This window comes from Furipterus horrens, unplaced genomic scaffold (genome assembly GCF_987537825.1).
Source record: "Furipterus horrens unplaced genomic scaffold, mFurHor1.1.pri manual_scaffold_7, whole genome shotgun sequence".
Lineage (NCBI taxonomy): Eukaryota > Metazoa > Chordata > Mammalia > Chiroptera > Furipteridae > Furipterus > Furipterus horrens.
In genome coordinates, this window is record NW_028327177.1 from 92,647,247 (window position 1) to 92,668,513 (window position 21,267).

At 44.6% G+C, this 21,267-nt stretch overlaps 1 protein-coding gene across 10 annotated transcripts in view; it reads right to left on the reverse strand.

Annotated features, from left to right (window-relative positions):
- Window positions 1-21,267, reverse strand: part of LOC150004791 (monoacylglycerol lipase ABHD6) — a 72,153-nt gene that overhangs the window by 9,555 nt on the left and 41,331 nt on the right. For 5 of the 10 annotated variants that reach the window (XM_090283927.1, XM_090283922.1, XM_090283924.1 and 2 more), the window contains 3 exons: window positions 20,513-20,567; window positions 20,234-20,334; window positions 12,223-13,700 (listed from right to left, as the gene is read on the reverse strand). In XM_090283927.1, coding sequence (XP_090140053.1) covers window positions 13,524-13,700; window positions 20,234-20,334; window positions 20,513-20,567 — 333 coding nt within the window. In that variant the 3' untranslated portion in view covers window positions 12,223-13,523. Of the gene's footprint in view, window positions 1-1,478; window positions 1,661-1,728; window positions 1,884-12,222; window positions 13,701-19,952; window positions 19,963-20,233; window positions 20,335-20,512; window positions 20,568-21,267 lie in introns of those variants that run through there. The other 5 variants (XM_090283930.1, XM_090283931.1, XM_090283932.1 and 2 more) reach the window with 4 other exon arrangements.

Here is a 21,267-nt window from a genome sequence, read left to right on the forward strand (position 1 = left end):
TTAGCTTAAGAGTTCACCTCTTCCAGGAGGTCCACCTTTTCAAGGAGGCCTTCTTTGACACCCTATTCTAGGTTAGGTTCCCTTATTATACAATCTCTTAACACTGTCCATTTGTTTCATATCTGGTTCTCGCACTAAAGGGACCAGGAAACTGAAGCCCAACCAAGGAAAGGGACTTATCAAAAGTTGCAAAGCTATAGACCAGCATTTGCAAAAACCTCTGTAGGTCAGGCCCAATTCCAACTACTCCCAAATGAGAGCCACCAGAGAAAATGAGAAGCCAGGGTCAAGGACTTACATCCACCTATCCAGTCAACAAACATGAATATTTAGTGTGTCTAGCACAGAGTAGGCATTCAACGCTTACTGACACATGACTGAATGAATGGTGGAAGTGTTAGGTCTATAGGTTCAAGAATATCTTTGGTTTCAGGACAATGGTTACCTGGTACTTCTTTTCCAATCACTAGTCTCCCCTGACTAGAAGGACAGGGAGACCAGAACCCTCAGTTACTTCATTCATCGCCTGGAATATGATAGGTGTTACTGCCTGCCCTGAAGGAGCTAGCTGCTTGAGGTAGGGGGAATGAGACTGGGCCTGGGGCTTAGGATGCCAATAACAATAAAGACTGAAGGAGTATTCTGGAAATGGATAGTGGTGATAGTTGCACAACAATGTGATTGTACTTAATGCCAGTGGACTAACAAAGACTTGTGGAGCAAGTGCTTGTCACCTCTGGCTAGGCAGGCCTGAGTCTCGGGTCAATGACAACACTGCCCTCTACCGGTTGTCCTGAAACTTAAAATGTTGATGCCTGGGAAGCTCACCACAAAAATGTGTGCACTTTCTATAGTCATTGCCACCATCATCTTTGAAGTTAGTCTTTTTAATGGCTATTCCTCTGCTCAAAATCTTGTAATGGTTCCCGATTCACTCAGAGTAATCCTAAGTTCCTCATGTCCTGCCATTTTCCCCTGCTCAATCCCTTCCTCCACACAGGCCTCCTAGCTCTTCACACACCAGTTTTCCTGCCGCCTCTGGGCCTCGCTCCTAGCGTTTCCACATGCTGGGAATACTGTTTCTCCAGGTAACCACGTGGCTCACTCCCTACCCTCCTTCATGGCTTTGTTCAAATCTCACTCTTCAATTTGGCCCAGTGGCTATCAAATACCTAAACCCCGTTCCCCCCATGCACCTACTCTACTCTTTTCTCATAGCACTCCGCAGCCCCCCCCCCCATTGGAGCATACTTATGTATTTAATATTTGTATTCCTCTCACTGTCCCCATAGAATGTAAACTTCACAAAAAACAAGGATCATCAGTCTTGTTCACTGTTTCCCAAGAACCTGAAACAGGGCATCACACACGGTAAATATTCTATATATATATATAAAATGTTTGAACTATTATCAATTTTTTTAAGCACTTCGGTCATGTACAACTTTCGACAAACGTCACATATATTTAGCCCCCACCTGAAGCCCGACGCGCGTGCTCTACACACGCGGTCCCACTCAGCCCTCGGAGCCACTCTGCTCCGCGACCGCGGACGGCCCCAGCTTACTGCCCTCCGTGCTCTCCGCCAGGGCGGAAGGGTACCGCGGTGATCCCCGCGCCGTCCTCCGCACCCGCGCATGCGGCCTGGGATGCGCGGCCTGCGTCACCCACGCGGCCGACTGAACCTCCTCAAGGGAAACCGCCGCTTTGTCGAGAGCTTCCGCCTACCTGCTCTCCGCCGGATCAGCCTGACGTTCTCCTGACCCCTGCTCACTGTAGGAATCCGCCAAGGCCTGGACTTTCCCTATAGAGCCCCGAGCCCCTATAGAAACTCCGGGGTTGTTTATTTTTGGCTTCCGTCTGCCCCGCCTCCCAGATGCGTGACAGCTAGATGCGGACGTGACGTAACCGCGCGGCGTCCTGAGGCTGGAGGCGGGAATTCTGGTCAGGAGTAGAGCGCTGCCGAACGCCGCTGAGCGCCGTGTCTTTTGGTGCACGATTCGGCGAAAGCCGTATGTGCAAGTACTTGCATGGTGTATGGCACTCGGGACATGTTTATTCGGTCTTCACAGTCATTCATTTACCTATGCATGCATTCATTCTGTAAATTTGTATCTAACATCTCTTCTGCTGAACACTCCTATGTCAAGCACTCCCCAAGGACAGGACTCGCTCTCGGTGTCTCTGTGGCTCTCAGCACGTAGTAGGTGTTAAGTCTGGGTTGACATAAGAAGACCTAGATGGTCCCATTTACAAATGTAAGGGAAGTTATTTATTAAGTACTTGCTGAGCCCCTATTATGTACTAGATATGGAGACTCAGTGAAAAACAAGATAACAGCTTTCTCATGAAACAGTGCTTATATTTAAAAGTGACAGCTAATATCAAGTGTAGGTTGAGTCAACTGTAGGCACTACGCAAAAAACTTTACACGTGTTATCTCATGGAACTCTGACACAATCCTAAGGTAGTTATTATATCATCCCCGTTTTACAGAGGTGGAAACTGAGGCCCAAGAAGCTAAGTTACTTACCCAAAATCATACAGTCGTAAGTGGTGGAGCCGGCCATCGGACTAGAGTGGTGCCCTCCCCACTGTAGCTTATTACAACCAATTGTGTGGTATTGTTCGGCAGGGTAGATAGAAAGCTGAGGCAGAGACGGGTAGGGAGACGTGTCTCATTAATTCAGCAGTCCTGAACCTGCTCAGCTTAGATTGCCAAGTTATTAAAAAATCACAAGAAAAATCATGATAGCACAGGAGGAGGGGGGCCCTTGAAATTCTGTATGTATCCTTTCCACTATCTGGGAAAGAAAGCCTTTGAAGCTACTTACTTACTTACTTACTTACTTACTTATTTATTTATTTATAGGGGAAAGGAGGGAGAAAGGGAAAGAAACAATAATGTGCAAGAGAAACATCAATTGGTTGCCTCTTGCACATGCCCCCAACTGGGGACCTGGCCCGCGATCCAGGCATGTGCCCTGACTAAGAATTGAATTGGCGAGCCTTCAGTCCGCAGGCTGGCGCTCAATCTGTTGAGCCACACCAGCCAGGGCAAAGGTGTATATTAATCCCAAGGTCTAAAGAGGGGAGGAGAATGGGGTTACCTTAGAAGCTGGCTACAAGTATAAAAACCGTAAAATCCCTAAAGTCGGGGCACTCAAACTAGCTGGGTGACCACTTGCACCTTAGTGCTCAAGTGTATTTCATAAATAAACTTATTATCTCATTTCAAGTATACCTGTTGTCTCTCACCTGAATTCTTCTCTTGCAAGTGAGACAAGAGTCGAGGAGGGGATGCCCCCTAACCTGGGTCTCCCCCATACCAGTATGAATCAGTGTGTATTTAGGAACAGGCTGGGGCTGCCAAATCTTGAGTGTCAGCCACATGAGGACAGGGCCTTGTCTTTGTTGGCTTACCACTGCATTCCAGTGCTTGGCACTCAACACATATATATAGAAAGCAGTAGATGGTTGTGCTGATTTTGCCTATGTTGTGGGTAAAGGGCCGTTGCACAGCTGAGCCTGAGCCTGAGCCAACTAGCAGCTTCTGTCTGTCTGTCTCTCTCTCTTTTTTTCTCCTCAAAATTCCACTGTCTGCAGTTTTCTGAAATTTCAGTCTTTGGCTGTGGCCATGTTCTCCAGTCCTGCAGCTTCTGCTTCCCTTCCTTCACACCTCGGAGGAGACAGGATTTGTTCCAGATCTGGAGAAGGTAGAGGAAATCAACACAGACCCAGAGACAGTGGCATTTTCTTTCTCAAAAGAGCTTGGGTTTCAGAAGCTGCCAAAATTTGCTTCCAGTCCCTCCTTTGCCACTTATTCAGCTTCCTCATGTGTCACACAGAGAGAATAGTAGCATCTCCCTCAGAGTGAGGAAAAAATAGTAAAGTATCTGGCACCCAGGAAAAACTCTGGAATGGGAGAGCGTTCCCTAAACTAACTGCTCAGCAAACCCAAATGGGTTTTCCTAAAGTTGTGGAGCATTCACAACTTTGAGGGGAGAAAAGGCAAAACAGAGGCCCAAGGAGGATGATAGTCCTTTAACATCCACAGCCACAATTCTCCATGGAAATCATATCCACTTATGCCAGCAGATTGTGAAGATAGGACAAAGGAAATGAAAATGATCAGAAGTTAAAACTTCTGCAGCTGTTGTTTCCATATAGGGAGGCCCACCAAGTGCTAGAAAGTTTACTCACATTATTATCCTATTGGATTGGCCAAAGAGTTAGTTTAGTTTTTTTCTGTAAGATGGCTCTAGTAGCGCTCAGTTGTCTTAAACTTCATTCAGAATAATTTTGTTAGATTGTATTGTGACAGCTATCATATCAACATGCATTAAAAAAAATTGGTGAATTTTTGTGTAGCCATTTTAATATTGAAGATGGAAGAAAATACACAATATTTTTGGCATATTATGCTTTATTATTTCAAGAAAAGTAAAAACAACTGAAATGAAAAAATAATATTTGTGCAGTATATGGAGAAGGTGCTGTGACTGACTGAACGTGTCCAAAGTTACTTATGAAGTTTCATGCTGGAGATTTCTCATTGGACAATGGATGCTCTGTGGTCGGGTAGATCAGCTGAAGTTGATACTGATCAAATCAAGATATTAATTGAGAACAATCAATATTTATACCACGCAGGAGATAGCCAACATAGTCAAAATATCAAAATCAATAAAATTATTGGTGAAAAAATAAGTGTCTTATTTTATTAAAAAAACTAAACAGACCTTTGGCCAATCCAATATCTACCCTTCAGTGTCACAATTGTCCTTCACAGATGAGGAAAAAGTAGCTCAAAGAGGATGTCAATTGTCTAAGGTCGTAAGAGGTCCCAGAGCTGAAAATGCTGTATGCCATCCCTCCCATGAGAATGCAGAGCTGGGACCTGCTCCTTTTGTAACTACAGAACCAGCTCAAAAAGTGTCCTATCTTGTTTAATGAGATACTGAGTTGCTCCAAGTCATGCTGATGGGGCATGCACAGAGGAGAGAAATTTGACCTCCAGCTGCACCCAGAACCAAAGTACCCCCCCAACACACACACACACACACACACACAAACACACACACACGCACACTGATGCACACGGAACCAAAGAAACTGGACATAACCGGAACTTAAACACTGGAACCGTTTCCAAAGCCAAGGGTCTGTTGTCCAACAAGATCCAGTATTCATGCGCCTTTACCATAAATGGCCAAGTTCCAAACTTCTAAAGTTAAAACTTGCCCCACCAGTGATTCAGCATACCTGTTCCTCCTAACCCCTAAAAAACCCTTAACTTAGTCCAGTGAACAAGATGGATTTGAGGTGCTATTAGGTCTCCATCTTCTCGGTTGGCATCTTCTTGATCAACAAAACTTTCCCTTACTTCAAACCCTGACATTCTGAGTTTTGGCCTCTTGAAACATCAGGCACACGAACTTTTGTCTGGTAATGCTTCAAAGCAACCTTGAACATTATCACTGAAAAGGAAGCTTTGAAAAGGAGGCAGTGCTCCTGAGTTCCTAGAAACCAAGCCCCAGACGGGGATCTTTGTGGACGTTATTTTTGGCGGGTGGGGACTGGGAGGGACAGACAGCTTTCAAGTGAAACCTATAAAGCAAAATGGGAAGCAGGATGGGGCAGAGGAAGAAGCTAAGCAAGATGTGGGTTCAGCTGAAGTCTAGCTTAGCCTGATCCCATGGGAGCCCTGGAGTGTAAGTGATAGAAGAAAGCTTTCAGCCTTAGAGGTAAAGGGGCCAAGGCTTCATACTCCCCTAGTCAGTCATTGACTGCCCGCTGTAGGGTTGCCAGATTTAGCAAGAAAAAAACAAAACAAAACAGGTTGCCCAGTTAAATTCGAGTTCCAGATAAACAATGAATGGGATAGCCTTATACTAAAAAAGTGTTTATCTGAAATTAAATTTAGCTGGGCATCCTGTATTTTATCTGGCAACCCTAGTGGGTAAGAGAAAGAGAATGAGGCATAACATCTCAGGCATCTCCAGTCACCTGAGGGTGGTTCTCTGGGGGAAGGGGACATCTGTGAGCCTTCTGCAGCCAACACTCATGGCAGGTGGGGGTGGGTGCGGCAGTCAATACTGAGGGCAGCTCACCAATTAATAGTAAAAAAAAAAAAAAAAGACTAGAAGTTCCTACCCGAACTGGTTAGTGCAAACCATCCCCATCAGCCAGGGGAGCAGCAGGACACCGGGCCCCTGGCCACCTCTGGGAGGATGTTTTCACTCCTGCCGAGGCATTCCCCTGCTTGTGTTGGTGCTGGAGCCGGAGCCAGGCCGTTTAACTTGGTCTCATCCAGCATTTCTGAAATGTATTGAAATAATGGGTCTTAAAAAAGCCCCAGGACAAGAGGGGATAACTACCTGTACCTAAGCAGCCCATTTCTGGAGGACACAAGAGCCTTTCTTAAAACTCAGAGATCCTCTCCTAGAGAATTGGTGGTCCACACCCCAACACCCCCGCTTTCTCTGGAGGACTCTGCATCCCCATTACAGGAATCTGGGGTGTCTGTGGGTTCTTACCTACAGGAGCCTCCAAGTATAGAGGTGGGTGAAAGGGGTAAGCAGGGAGTGGAGTGGGCAACAGTACAGTAATGTCCAGTACGATCCCGTTTATGTTCAAAAAACAAACCCACAAACCTACCATGTGTGTATGTGCGCAGTGGAAGGTGTCCCAGGGGACTGCTGGGGAAAAGGTAGGGTTGTTTGGAGTTGGGAGGAGATGCTCACATTTTCTGCATTCGTTTTCATTTATTTTAAAGTGACAGGGCCTCATTTTTATAATAAATAAAAATCAGGACGTGTCCCTTATGGTCACAAGAGGGAGCTGTTTACCACGCCCATCTGCACACCTCTCCTACACTGGAAGAACGGACTCTTCCTCAAGATGTCACCTCAGTGGACAGAAAAGGGAAGATAACCTCACAGAGTGATCTGATCATCAATTCTTAACTGGGCAGGTCATGCTGGATAGTCATGCCCCAAGCCTATAACGTCTTTAGTGAAAGGTTTTTAAGCAAGCCCTGTTCTCAGGCATCTAGGTTAACACATTTTTGAAATGTCAGAAGTAATACCCTTTGAAGACATAACCACCCTCAAGAAAGACATAATCTTGTTAACTATCCTGTAATTGGATGTCCCCCCTCCCAGCCTTGCTTTCTCCCACCTCCATGTAATTTTCTCATGTTCCCTCCTTAATTCCTAATGCATAAAAGAAACTGCCATTCTGGGGAGCACTTGACATCTTGCTTTCCAGCAATTGTCATCACTTTGGGTTCAGATAAATTTATAAAAATTCCCTACAGATTTGGGTGTTTCTTACATCAACACCTCCAAGGCAGAAGAGAGGGAGTAGGGAGGACAAGTTTGCCATCCTTTATCTGCAAATCTGAAATCCAAGAAAAATCTGGAAACCAAATTTTTCTTCATCTGGTTCCAATGCTTAATCTGAATCGAGGTAAAGCTTTTTATAGCTTTTGTCCCAATTACAGTGGATATTCATACAGTGCACAGCGGAAATATGAATAGTTAAAAAAAGAAATCACAGGCCAAAATGAAGTCACTTTTGCTAAGCCAGGTCACGAAACCAAAACTTAGTAACTAACTAAATTGCAGTTTCAGCCTCTCTCACAGGAATGGGATTTTAAACAAATCTGTCTGTAACTTCCTGATCAATACTAGTGAGGTCATCTGCCTAATAAGACCCTCTTCCCCCACCCCCACCCCTCTCCTTTCCCTAAGAAAGATGTCCTTGATTGAAATAATCCACTCTTTTAACTTCTTAGTCGCACCATCTTTCTGCCTATGAAAACTTTCCATTTTGTACAACTCATCACAGCACCTCTCTCTAGTTCCTAGAAGGGATGCTGCCCAGTTCATGAGTTGCTTAATAAAGCCAATGAGATCTTCACATTTACTCCGTTAAGTTTTTGTTCTTTAACAATACATTTGATCATGCTATTAGTCTCAATTTTCCCCTTTTGCCCCCCTCCCCCTGGCACCCCCCATTCCCTCCAGCAATCCCCCCCTTAGTTCATGTCCATGGGTCATACATATATATTTTTTGGCTACTCCATTTCCTATACTGTTCTTAACATTCCCCTGTCTATTCTGTACCTAGCAATTTGTGCTTCTTAATTCTTTCACCTTTCCTCCCTTTCTCCCCCTTCCACCTCCCAGTTGATAACCCCCCAAATGATCTCTATTTCTATGATTCTGTTTCTGTTCTGCTTGTTTCCTTAGTTTGTTTTTTAGATTCAGTTGTGCATAGTCATAAATTTATTGCCATTTTAATGTTCATAGTTTTGATCTCCTTTTTCTTAAATAAGTCCCTTTAGCATTTCATATAATAATGGCTTGGTGATGATAAACTCTTTTAGCTTCACCTTGTCTGGGAAGCACTTCATCTGCCCTTCCATTCTAAATGAGAGCTTTGCTGGATAGAGTAATCTTGGTTGTAGGTCCTTGCTTTTCATCACTTTGAATACTTCTTGCCAGTCCCTTCTTGCCTGCAAGGTTCCTTTTGAAAAATCAGCTGACAGTCTTATGAGAAATCCTCTTCTTTTCTCTTGCTGCTTTTAAGATTCTCTCTTTTCTTTAACCTTTGGCATTTTAATTATGGTGTGTCTTTGTGGGGTCCTTTTCGGGTCCAACTTGTTTGGGACCCTCTGTGCTTCCTGGACTTGTATGGCTATTTCCTTTGCCAAATTAGGAACATTTTCTTTCACTATATTTTTCAAATAAGTTTTCAATTTCTTGCTCTTTCTTTTGTCCTTCCGGCACCCCTATGATTCTTATGTTGGTACATTTGAAGTTGTTCCAGAGGTTCCTTAGCCTATTCTTATTTTTTTGGATTCTTTTTCTTCTTGTTGTTCTGATTGAATTTCTTTTTCTTCCTTATATTCCAAGTCATTGATTTGATTCTCAGCTACATCCACTCCACTGTTGGTTCCCTGTAAATTTTTCTTTCTTTCACTTAATGTAATCTTCATTTCTGCCTAGGTCTTTTTTATGCTGTTGAAGTACTTAGTGATTTCCTTGAGTATCTGAATAACCCGTGTTTTGAACTCTGCATTTGATAGCTTGCTTATCTACATTTTGTTTAATTCTTTTTCTGGAGTTTTGTTCGATTCTTTCATTTGGGCCATATTTCTTTATCTCCTCATTTTGGAAGCCTTCCTGTATCTGTTTCTTTGTATTAGGCAGAGCTGCTTTGACTCCCTTAGTAGTGGGGCCTATTGTAGAAAAGCACATGGCTGCTGGATGGGGCAGAGCCTTAGGTAATCGCCAGGGCATGGGAATCCGTGTGAGCCAGGTTGATGGAGTCTCAGATACGCTATTGCCACTCTGTGGCTCTACGTGGGGGTGGGCTCAGAAAGGGAACAATGGTCACTGCCTGGCCTCTGGAGTTTTGACTGGGAGGGAGCTGCCCCCCAGCACTCACCCTGATGCCAGACCCTTTGGTTTCTCCCCATATGCCACTGGTGCCCTTCCAGCTGCTGCCCTGGTGTGAAGCCCAGAGGGAGTGAGTCAGTGTAAGTTCTAAGTCTCTGTGGGCCCTTTAAGATCAGACACCTGAGAATCCCACAGTTTCTTCCCCCACCCCTACCCCCACTGGTTTTTACAGCCAAAAGTAATGGGGACTTATCTTCCTGGTACTGGGACCCTGGTCTGCGCGGTCTGGTGTGGGGCTGAGACACTTTGTTCCCAAGGTATCCTTCCTGCTTATTACCCCCCACACATGGGTGTGGGGCTGCCCATTCCATGTCTCTGCATCTCGGCCCCGTCTAACCGTTTGGATGAATGTAACTTTTTTAATTCCTTGGTTGTCAGACTTCCATACAGCTTGATTTTCTGACAATTCTGGGTGATAGTTGTTTTGTACTTTAGTTGTAATTTTTGCTGTGGTTGTGTGAGGAGGTGAGCTGTGTTTACCTACGCCTCCATCTTGACCAGAAGTGCATCCATCATTTTAGAATGATGTTAATTAACTAACCAACCTGTGATTGTCCTGAGATCAATACCCAGAACTTGGAGAGTACATAAGAGAGCCTAAAGTTGGCATTTATGTTTAATTAAAACCTAAAGTTTGTCTGAAGGCAGTGGGAAAGCCCCGGGCTGGTAAGAAGTACAGTGCCTTGACTGGAAGGCGCCTGCATTGATCCCAGGCAGCTATGAGCGGGCCACATCTCTCGACTGCTTTTCAATTCTGACCCCCAGAGCAACCAGAACTGCAGAGGAGTCTTCTCCCCTCCAGAAAACTGGTTTGGACAAATACTCATGATCATTTCCAGAGATTGGCAGAGGGATGAGGGATGAGGGTATTGGCAAGGTGAGTGATCCCTTTCAGGCAGGCTGTGACACCAGTCCTGATTGTTATAGAGGCTGGACTAAGGAGGACAGGCTCTTCCTTGTATCACCCTTAGAAGGATGATGCTGGAATCCAGCTAAGCTTGTTTCCTGCCTAGCAGGAGAATGGGCAGACAGAAGACTTTAATAATTTGTTGAGTGAACTGAGTCACCATCTTCAGCAAGAGCCTAAAGTATGGCCTCAGTAACCTGTGGCTGAAGCTGCCACACAGTGGCCTCATCCAGATGAGTCCGAAGGGACCGAGACCCCACTGGAAATTGGGCCAGGGAGCTCCTCTGTGAACCAGTGAAAGCATTGTTTCTGCAAGTCCCCTTTACTCCTAAACCAAGAGGCTTCGCTCTACTTGTTACCTGTATGACCTTAGGTAAAACACTTGATCTCTCTATACCTTGGTTTCCTTGGCATAGGTCACATGTGAGAGCTCGATAAGGTGATACATGGAAAACACTTGGACGAGTGCCTCCACGCCTGGCCTGACGTACATTACAATCTCCCAGTACTTTCTGGGGGTCTCCTTTGGACAAAGCAAAAAGCTTCCCTGGGAGGGGAATAGTCAAGGGCTCGAACTGTAGACAGACTTACATACAAGGGCAGAAACACTCTGACGTGCTTCTTGCCATCAGTCACTCCTGGTGTCACCTCTGCCCTGGACAAGAAGCCCAGACTAATGACAAATTGAGTTCTAACCACTGCCTGCTCTCAGCCTCTTCAACACCTGCCCAGAGGATCCACTCTCAGCTCCTGTAGGCTGACTCCAGGTAATGGGAGCAAGAGCCCACTTGCAATTCCTGGGGTTTTCCCTTGTTTTTTCAGAAGTTTCTGGCAGTCTTTCAGGCTGCGATGAATGATCCCTTTCTCCTTCCAAGACTGTCATTAAAGGCACACACCACAGGGCTCAGGGCTCAGCATGGTGGGGCTTGGCGGTACCAGCAGGCTCTTCATAATCCCAAAAGGGGGAAGTGGGGCACGAGGGGGAGCTGTGCTTTTCTGCTTTGGGGTCTTCCTAGCACAGCAGGGCCAGAATTGCAGGGTTGAGAGAGAACCTTGAAAACCCACTTCATGGGTTTGTCACAAATGACTTACATGCTCTGCTCATGACTTCCAGGCAATGCTTTCTGTGACAGGAGGTGCGAGCTGTGTCCTGCTGCAGACCCCATCCTTCACCCCAGGGCACAACTGCTGCACCTAGCAGGGCTTCTGATCCGCGGCTCTGACCCAGGTCTGAGCGTCTTCAGTGACCCTGAGAAAACCATCTCTCATCACCCAGACCCACCAAGACCGACTCCCTCTGCCAGAACCTCACTCACCTCGCAACTTTTGGTGAATGTGGGAGTTGGGGACCAGTAGCATGTCTATTTACTTTCTTTTCTATTTCACTGATTTTCTCTCTCATCTATTTTTTTCTAAGTTTGATTTACTATTATATTTCTTTTCTAGCTTCTTAAAATGGAAGCTTAAATTATTGATTTTCAGCCTTTCTTCTTTTCTAGTATATAGAGGCCTGTAAAATTTCCTCTGCACACTGCATTAGCTGCATCCCACAAGTTGATATACACATTTTCATGTCTTGCTTGTAAAATGTTTCACCCTTTTTTGAAATTACTTTTAGAGAGATGGAGGAAGTGTGTGGAGAGAAAGAGTGACAGAGAGAGAAACATCGATTTGTTGTTCTACTTATTTATGCATTCGTTGGTTGATTCTTGTATAAGTATGTGCCCTGACAGGGAATTGAACCCGCAAACTTGACATATCAGGACGACGTTCTAACCAACTGAACTACCCAACCAGGGCCTAACTCTTTTCTGATAAATTAAAATATTCAGACCAAGTCCTGAATTCCAATTGAAACTTAAGTTCATCTCACTTTATTTCCAGAATTACTTGGCTGTAGATTATAAAACGATTTGAAAGAGTCAAGCTCCTGGGGATTTTAAGGGTTCCTAAATGCAACAGCAGAGGGTCAAAAGGAATAACTTGATGACTCTTGTCTTTGTTTTTGATATACAATTTCAATTGAATAAAAATTATGAACAATTTCTTAAAATGAAACTAATAAGTCACCCAACCAAGGTCTTCTAATTCCTATAGAATAAGCCTTACTTTAAAACACATTTAACACAATTAATGGAAAATCTGCCAACGTTGCACAAAATTTAAGAGCTTAGAAATAGCAACTGTCTGCATGTTGTTGATCTAGGCTTATTACATTTATTTCATGTCACTGTGGCCATTTACAGTTGTTTAGACTTATTTTCAATCACATTACTGTTCACAGAATTCACAGAATTCATTAACAATCTAGTATTTTACATCCAAGGATTTTCAGTAGCACAGCAACATAGAAAAGAGGCCCATGAGGTGCTTGTGTGTCTAATTGTTTAGAAATCAAGTCTGATTATTTAGATAGATACCTACAACATTATTGCTTCATTAGTCCTATTTGTAAAAATAAACTATTCACAGGAAACCCACCCTGCCAGGTGTTCTTCATGCTGTGTGTGAGCTCACTCATGGTTTACCTGCCATGTGGGCACTGATCACACACACCCCCACCACATGTCAGGTACACTCTCTGCCATTCCCAAGACTGGCCGAGGCAGAACAATGCCCCTCTGTGTTTTTAAATATGTTCTGCAGCTTGTTATTTTCCAACCTGGTCTTGCAGCTGATGGACTGGGCCTCTATGTAAAACTTAAGACATAAACAAGAGGGGCTCGGTGAATGGGGACTAATGTTCCTACAACAGCCATTGACCATGCAGGGGAGGATGTCTGAAGCAACAGAAATACCTCAAGTCTCAGTCTGTAAGAAATGTTTTAAAGAAAATGATGTCTTGGGTGATTATGGATTAAGGTGGCTGCTTTGCAACATGAACCTGAAGACTTCTTGGTAGATCTGAAGGCTGGGTTTTATTTTGTCCCATATGAGTTCCTATTTTGTGAAAAACATCTTGGAGATTTTTTTTTTTTGTGGCCCCCAAAGCTCTGTGGATCTGACTGGGGACAGGTGGCTGGCTTCCTCAGGGATGCCGGTGCTCTGAATACTTTTGGGGCAAGATCCCTGAGAAATGGTCATTGCGTCAGATTTTGGAAATGGGAGTGGATGTGGTGTGCAGATTGCAGGCTGCAGTCCGGGCCTCAGTCCAGCTTCTTGTTGTTTTCTGTATTGTGCACAGAAGCTAGAAAGTCGATGAGGAGCTTGGCTGTCTTCCTGGGTCTCTCCATCACAACTGAGTGCCCACAGTTTTCCAGAAGTTCCACCTGGCAGTTAGTGATCGACTTGGCCAGCGTGTCTGCCCCAGACACATCGAGCACCTGCAAGACAAGAGAGGAAACTACATGGAGAAGGTTCAGATACCTGGGTGCACTTGGTGGACAGAACTCCTACTGAGACCTGGCAGGGGTGGTTTTTAGGACCAAGACCCTTAAGTGTTAGGGCTTGTGGCTCTCTGATAGAAGTGACTGCATGTCTCATGGTTTACTCTGCAACTCGGTGCCAGAAGCTGTGATGTGCCAGCATTTCTGAGGTGGAAACATACAGGCCCTGCCCACGAGGAGGTTCTGGTCTAGTAGGGAAGGCAGAGACGTCAGCAGACAAATGCAGTGTGATGTCACAAGAGTTCTGATGGGGGAGGATCCTGGAAACTGAGGGAGCACAGGGGAGTAGAATTCATGGAAGAAGGTGGGAGGCCATGGCAAACACAAGGGAGAGCAAGTATCTAGGGGCACAGACAGCACGCAGGGAGTGGGGAGGGCACAGGGGTTGGTGGGGAGGAGGGGGGGTCCACTCTTCCAACCATGTTGGGTGCCGGGCCTTAATCTGAAGGCAGAGGGGAGCCATGGGACTGCATGAAGGACAGTGACATGATCAGTCTGGGCCAAGAGAATGCACCCAATGGCTGGATGGGGGTGGGTCAATTGTGGGAAGGACACAGGGAAGACACAAGAGGCGAACTCTAATTACTAATGATGACAAGCTGGGATGTTCTCTTTGAAGGTTCTCTGGGGTCTCCAGAGCTGTGTGACCCCAGGTCCTGAGGTTTGTGAATAACGAGGAATGCTTTTCCAATGTGAAGGCCACCATTTTCTGGGGCTGACGCTTTTCAAACAACTCATTTCATTTCATTTTCATCTGGGTTACCCTGCTGTTATGCCAGCCCAACTTACTACTTCTCCCAAACACCTTTCTTTGGTGTTGGACTTGCATTCACACTCCTCTCAATTACTTTCACCTTCAACTCATCCCAGACAAGAGGGCCCCTTCTCTCATCCTTAACAGCAGAAGCAAAACCCCAACAAACCTAAGTGCCATCTGTGTTTGAGCTTCATTCTCATCATCCCACATCATTAAAATCAAATTTCCCACCCACTTGGAAAAGGGGCGAGCACAATGCAGAGCACCCCCGCGCTGCAAAAAAGACACAGCTAATGGGGAGCTTGACGAGAGGCAGGCACCCCATGGTAAAATTGAACCCCTCTGTCACTCATTCACAGGTAAGGCTGCCGTGGCAACTGTCTGAGCAGAAGTCAAGCCCAGTTACTATGAAAACAGGCCCAGAGGAAATGCAGGTGGAGTCAACAGGTCAAAGTATGAACAAGTAGAAACTCCCAATGGAATGTCTACCCTTTAGAGAGATCAGAAACCATAACTCACAGGCAAAAATACCCAACTGAGCTTCTAGCTTTGGCAGTGTTATGCTATCAAGTCCAGCATTCCCATGGTCACCCACATGAAACAGCTGGATGGGCCCTTATGAGATATGTATGCACATCTGTGGGAACCATATCAGCTATTTATTGGCAGGATTCATATAAATGGTAAATTTTCCTTCATCCCCACTAGGGTGAAGGAAGTGAGACACTTGCCTCTGGTACAAAATTTAAGCGAGTGCCAAAAAACTCAGTAATCAGAATGAATACTATTTTAATGCAGTATGTAAAAAAAAAAATGTTAATACAAAAAGATCCGTGATAAACAAAATATAAAAATTATAAATAAAGACAGGATCCGCTCTTGCATTACACGACACACCTCCCTTGAATCCCAGCCCTGCTTTGTGTAATAGCGGCAGGTGCACTGTAAGATGCTGGAGGCAGATCCTGTCAGTCCTGGTCCCTACTGCATCCCCAGGGTCTAATACAGTGTCGGGCACACACTAGGTGCTCAGTAAATATCTGTTAGCTGAATTAACTGTATAGGCAGTCATCTGGTGGGTTTGTCCTCACTAGTTAGTCTGTTCATTCACTTGCTTGCCCACTCATTTCTCTGTGTACTCTGGGTATCTTGTAGCAGGCACTGTGATGGCAAGGAGAGGGGACATAAAGAGAAATACAGCCCTAGATGGTGTGGCTCAGTGGACTGAGTACCAGCCTATGAACTGAAAGGTTGTTGGTTCAATTCCCAGTCAGGGCACATGCCTGCGTTGCAGGCCAGGTCCTTTGTTGGGGGCGTACAAGAGGCAACCAGCTGGTGTTTCTCTCACACATCAATGTTTCCCTCCCCCTCTTTCTCTCCCTATTCCCCTCTCTCTGAAAATAAAGAAATAAAATCTTTTAAAAAAAGAGAGAGAAATACACCTTGCTTATCTCCCCAAGATTATCCCCCTCTGGTAGACTGAACATAGTGAAGAAATATCAGAACGGGTGTGCACACATCCTCTCAGGAAGGTTTGCCAGGTTCAGCTGTGGAGCTGTGTACTGCCTGCCCAGGGGGCATTGTTCACAAAGACAGCAATGCACACAGCTGCCTGCAGTTGTGCCAGCAGCTGGCCTACAGGGGTCCAAAGAAGAGGGAGACTGAATTCAGCCTGGCTGGGGGTAGGCCTGTGACACCAAATATTGATGACAAAGTAGGAAAGAGCCAGACAGCTTGGGAAGCAAAAGGGCCCTGAAGCCTCTGCTCTTTGGCCTCTGCCCTCAGGATGGTCCATAGAACACACACGGATCCTGGAATGTTAGGCTCTTTTCCCATAACTGAATGGACTTAAGAGTCCTGGAGGCAATTCTGGACCTTGGGCAGAAGCAGCTTTCAGAGGCAAAGGGTATAAATAATAAATAACTTATTTTTACTTTTGATAGCTGGAGAAAGGTCACCTTCATATACAGGGTGTGGCAAAAGTAGGTTTACAGTTGTGAATACATGAAAGTTTATTCTTTATTCATTATTGCATTATTTTCCATATGAACAACTGTAAACCCACTTTTGCCCCACTCTGTATGTTGTCTCACTTAAGCCGCACAATCGTCCCAGTAGTAGAAGAGAAACCTATGATTAGAGCAGCTGAGTGACTCGCTCAGACTCCAGACTCCCAGACTCCAAGGCCAGCGATCTAGTTTCTGCAGTGTTTCTGCAGGGTGATGGGTTCTCGCCTCTCTCTCCTTATTGGTCCCTGAGGACCGGGGATTACCTTCAGGATTTTTAGAATGAAGAAAGGCCTTCATTGTTCTGACTCTGATTTCTGACTGAATGACTCCCCGCTGGCCTAGCCTGAGTCCTGCTTCTCACTCAGGCACACACAAAGCTTCTTTGAGCATCTTGGCTGCTGCAGCAAAGAGCACGTGAGCGCTCCCTCCACCCCACTGTGCACTGTGCGTCCTGGGCCACACCTGGCTGCTCTGGGACAGCTCCGCTGACGCAATCACCACTCCAGCTCCCTCATACACTGGGCACACGGGCCTGGCTTCTCCTCCAAGTCTCCTCTCCAGGGCCACCCCCCAGAGTTGCGAGCCTTGGTGGCTGCAGCCTGAGGTCCTGCCGGTGCTTTCACTAGCGGACATTTGGGATGTGCTGCTGCCTTAGCAGGGCTCACAATGGTGGCTTTCACCTTGGCTTCCTTAGAGGAACTGTCTCAATGGGACAGCTTTTCTATAATATCCTTTTCTCATAATATTCAACAGCAAAGACTCCAGGATATTCTTTAACAGACACTGTAATTCTGTCTGCCTGTGGGCCTTGTAAAGACTTCATTTCTCACTGCCTCCTCTTGCATTAAACTTTAGAAGAACTTTCTAAACAAACACACAAAAAGAAGCTTCTGGCCCTGGACGGGTAGCTCAGTTGGTTAGAGCATCATCCTAATATGCCAAGGTTGCAGGTTCAATCCCTGGTCAGGGCACATACGAGAAACAACCAATAAATTCATAAATACATGGAACAACCAATCCATGTTTCCCTCTCTCTAAAATCAATCAATAATTTAAAAAAATAATAAAAGGAGCTTTTGGATATAAATCAGTATTTCTTTGGAAGGCTTATTATGAATTGATTGTGTCTTCCCCAAATTCACATGTTGGAATTCTAACTACCAGTCCTTCAAAATGTGACTCTATTTGGAAATGGGATCATTGCAAATGTAAGTAGTTAAGATGGAGTCATACTAAAACAGAGTGGGCTACTAATCCAATAAGGCTGGTGTCCTTATGAAAAGGGGAAATTTAAACACAGAGACACGCGAGAATGGGAATGCCATGTGAAGCTGAAGGCATGGCATTCAGGGGAAGGCATCTATAAGCCAAGAACAAAAAGATGGCTAGCAAGCCATCAGAAGCTAGGAGAGAGGTATGGAATAGGCTCCCCTTCACAGTTCCCAGAAGGAACCAACCTGCTGACACCTTCATTTCAGACTGCTAGCTTCCAGAGCTGTGAGACAATCAATTTCCATTGCTTAAGCCACCCAATTTGTGGTACTTTGTTATACAGCCTAGCAAATGAACATAAAGCCATCTGACAAAAACTACTAAAATTGTAAAATGCACATGCCCTTTGACCCAGTGATTCTACATCTAAGAATTTACCCTTCAGGTACACTCTCACATCCCACAAGCACATGTATAATGGTGCTCACTGAGGTATTGCTTAATAGCAAAGAGCTGGAAATGACCTAAATGATTGTCAGAAGGGCACTAATTAAAAACATTATGGCAGAACCATATAATGGAATGCTATGCAGCTCTTAAAAAGAAGAACATAAAACATTGTTTGGGCAAGAATCACTCATGGATGGCAAATCTAGAGGGACTATGTGATGAGGGGCAGTTTATCTGCATGATCTCAGAGTGTCTTCCCACAGATTGCTTATTGGTTGCAAAGGGAGAAATAGTAAATCTACAATAAAGAAATCAGACAACACCCTGTTATGTGTCTGAGGATGTAACATTTATAACTCACAAGATATTTTAGCCAGGGAATATAATATAACTTGAATTTAATCATGAAGTAGAGCAAACAAACTCAAATTGAGGAACATTTCATGAAAGAACTGGCATGCACTCTTAAATATCTCAGTGTCATGAATGACAAAGACAGACCTTGGGGTCATCTCATATTAAAGGAGACTAAAGAAGCATGTGTTATGTGACCCTGGGTTAAATCCTGGTTCAGAGGCCAGGAGGAGAAGGATTCTGTGTAGGATATTACTAAAACGATGAATTTGGAATACGGATTATAGGTTAGATAAAAGTACCTCATTGATGTTAAATTTCATGAAGGTGATAATGTACTGTGGTTGTGTGAGAATATTCTGTTCTCAGTAAATACACCCTGAAGTATTGGGAGTAAAGGGGCAGAATGTAAGCAACCTACTCCAAATGGTTCAAAAATATATACTTCTAGATAGATGAGAATGGCAAAGTCGGTGTGGCAAATGTTAACACTAGGAATGAATAAAATGGGGTAATAGAGTCCATGGAATGACATTCAGCAATAAAAATGAACTACTGATATACGCAACAACACGGGCGAACCTTGAAACACACTTGAGAGAAGGAAGCCAGATGCAAAAAATTACATGTTACATGATACCATCTCTATGAAAATTCTAGAAAAGGCAAAACTATTGAAATAGAAAATAGAGCAGTGGTTGCGGAGACCTGGGGCAAGAGTGGAGATGACCGCAGGTGGTCAGGAGGGAACTCATGGGAGCGACAGAGTCCTACACTGGGTTGTGGTGGGGTACACAATGAGGTGAAATTGGTGGCAAGTAAATCCCACCACAATGAAGCAGTTAAAAATGGGTGAATTTAAGTGAAGCATATATAGGAGTGCTCTGTACTATCCTTACAATTTTTCTGTAAGTTAGAAATTATTTCAAAATCCTTTAAAAAATAGAATTAGTAGATCTGTATGGGCTGATATGAAATAGTTTTCAAGATATTTCTTATAAAATATGAAATAAGGTGCAAAATGGTGTATCTAGCATGTTTGAAAAACTTAAATATGTATATAGCATGTTTGAAAAACTTACATGTAAAACTTCTCTATGCATATGTGTGCTAGCTGAGAACAGCAGTAGGCAGACGATGGCTGCCGGGCTGGTTAACGGAGGTTCGTGGGAACTGCACCATGCCGTTGGTTTGCATGCTGTCTATGGCTGTGCTCACACCACACAGCAGAGCTGAGTAGTTGTGACAGATCATATGGCCCACACAGTCAAAAATTTTACTATCTGGCCTTTTACAGAAAACATGGGCCAACCCCTGCCGTAGAAAATTTTAAAAACTTGTATACACAGGGCTGTAACTTTTGCCTCAAGGAAATGGAAATTGGGATCTGGGATTTTCATTTTAAACCTTTTTGTATCTCTGAAGTTCCTTATACCATGTGACTACATGGCTTCAATAAAAAATAATTTGTAAAAATGATGATAATTGCCTATTATTCTAAAAGACCGATGTCGTTGCTTTCCACTCATAGAACGATGCTGCCATATACACTGGCACCTGACCTGGGCATGTCCCACCTCTTCCTGGTATCAGAAACCAGCCATCCAGGCTGACTTTATACACAGCCACCTGCTTTTCCTCAGACGCCGTGTAACTGGCACAGGCGGCCCCAGGAACACGCTACATACCTGGTCTTGTTTCCCCCAGATGATCTGCGTTGGGACCTTGATCTTGTCCATGTTCTGATGGAGGGAGTATCTCGACTTCTCATTGGTGATTTCCAAAAACACTTTTTAGAGAAAACAAAGTGAGCAAATGCTGGACTGTGCCTGTGAGCACCACTGTACATACAGGACAGTCATCAAGTTCAGGGGCTCAAGAAAACAGACTCAGAATGTAAGAAATAAAAGCAGCCACCCAGAATGCCTCACTTGTCACAGCTCAAAGCTTAAGTCAGGGCTACTCACACTTCCGGTAGAAGCTGTTATGAGGAATGCGGACGTCAACAAGGCCTTGAAGGATCTAAGGAAAAATAATCCAAAGTTAGAAGGCAAGAGAAGATTCATTTCCTCAGGCTCCTCACAGCTCTGGGACAATGAAGGAAATAAATGTCTAGATTTTCAAGGCCTTGCCCTCTAAACTTCCATGATATAGAATAGTATTAAGTAATTGCTCAAAAATATCCAAATGCAGAATCAGTCTATTAAAAAAATTAAACTGTTGGGGATGATGAGCCTCTTAAACAATAAATAAATAAACTATTGGGAACATCTGGGAAGGATTCCAGAGTCCCTTGTTTATTATTTGGCATTGTCTTTGCCTTCCCTGCTGAGGTCTTTGAAGACTGCAGCAGCTGGGCAGGCCAGATCTCTTGGACGCAGACCCTGACCCAGAGCAGTGCTGTGGCCAGAAGGAACACAGCTTTCCTCTTCCTCCTGCTTCAGGGCTCTTCAGGTAGGGTTCTGGGTTCACATCATAGCCACCACTCCTCTCATCCACCTGGGAATGGCCTGAACCTCTTGAATGCACTCAGGAGTCCCATGCATGGATTGGACTGGGAAAATCAGCCATAACTGATTTGAACTAAACCAACCCTCTGGAGCATGATGAGAATCTAACTGGTACTAGAAGTGGAAGTCCAGGGGTGAGACCAATTGCAAGCTGTCCAAAACACTGTGCTCGGCATCAGACATTTTCTCTGTTCTATCTATTCTATACCCAT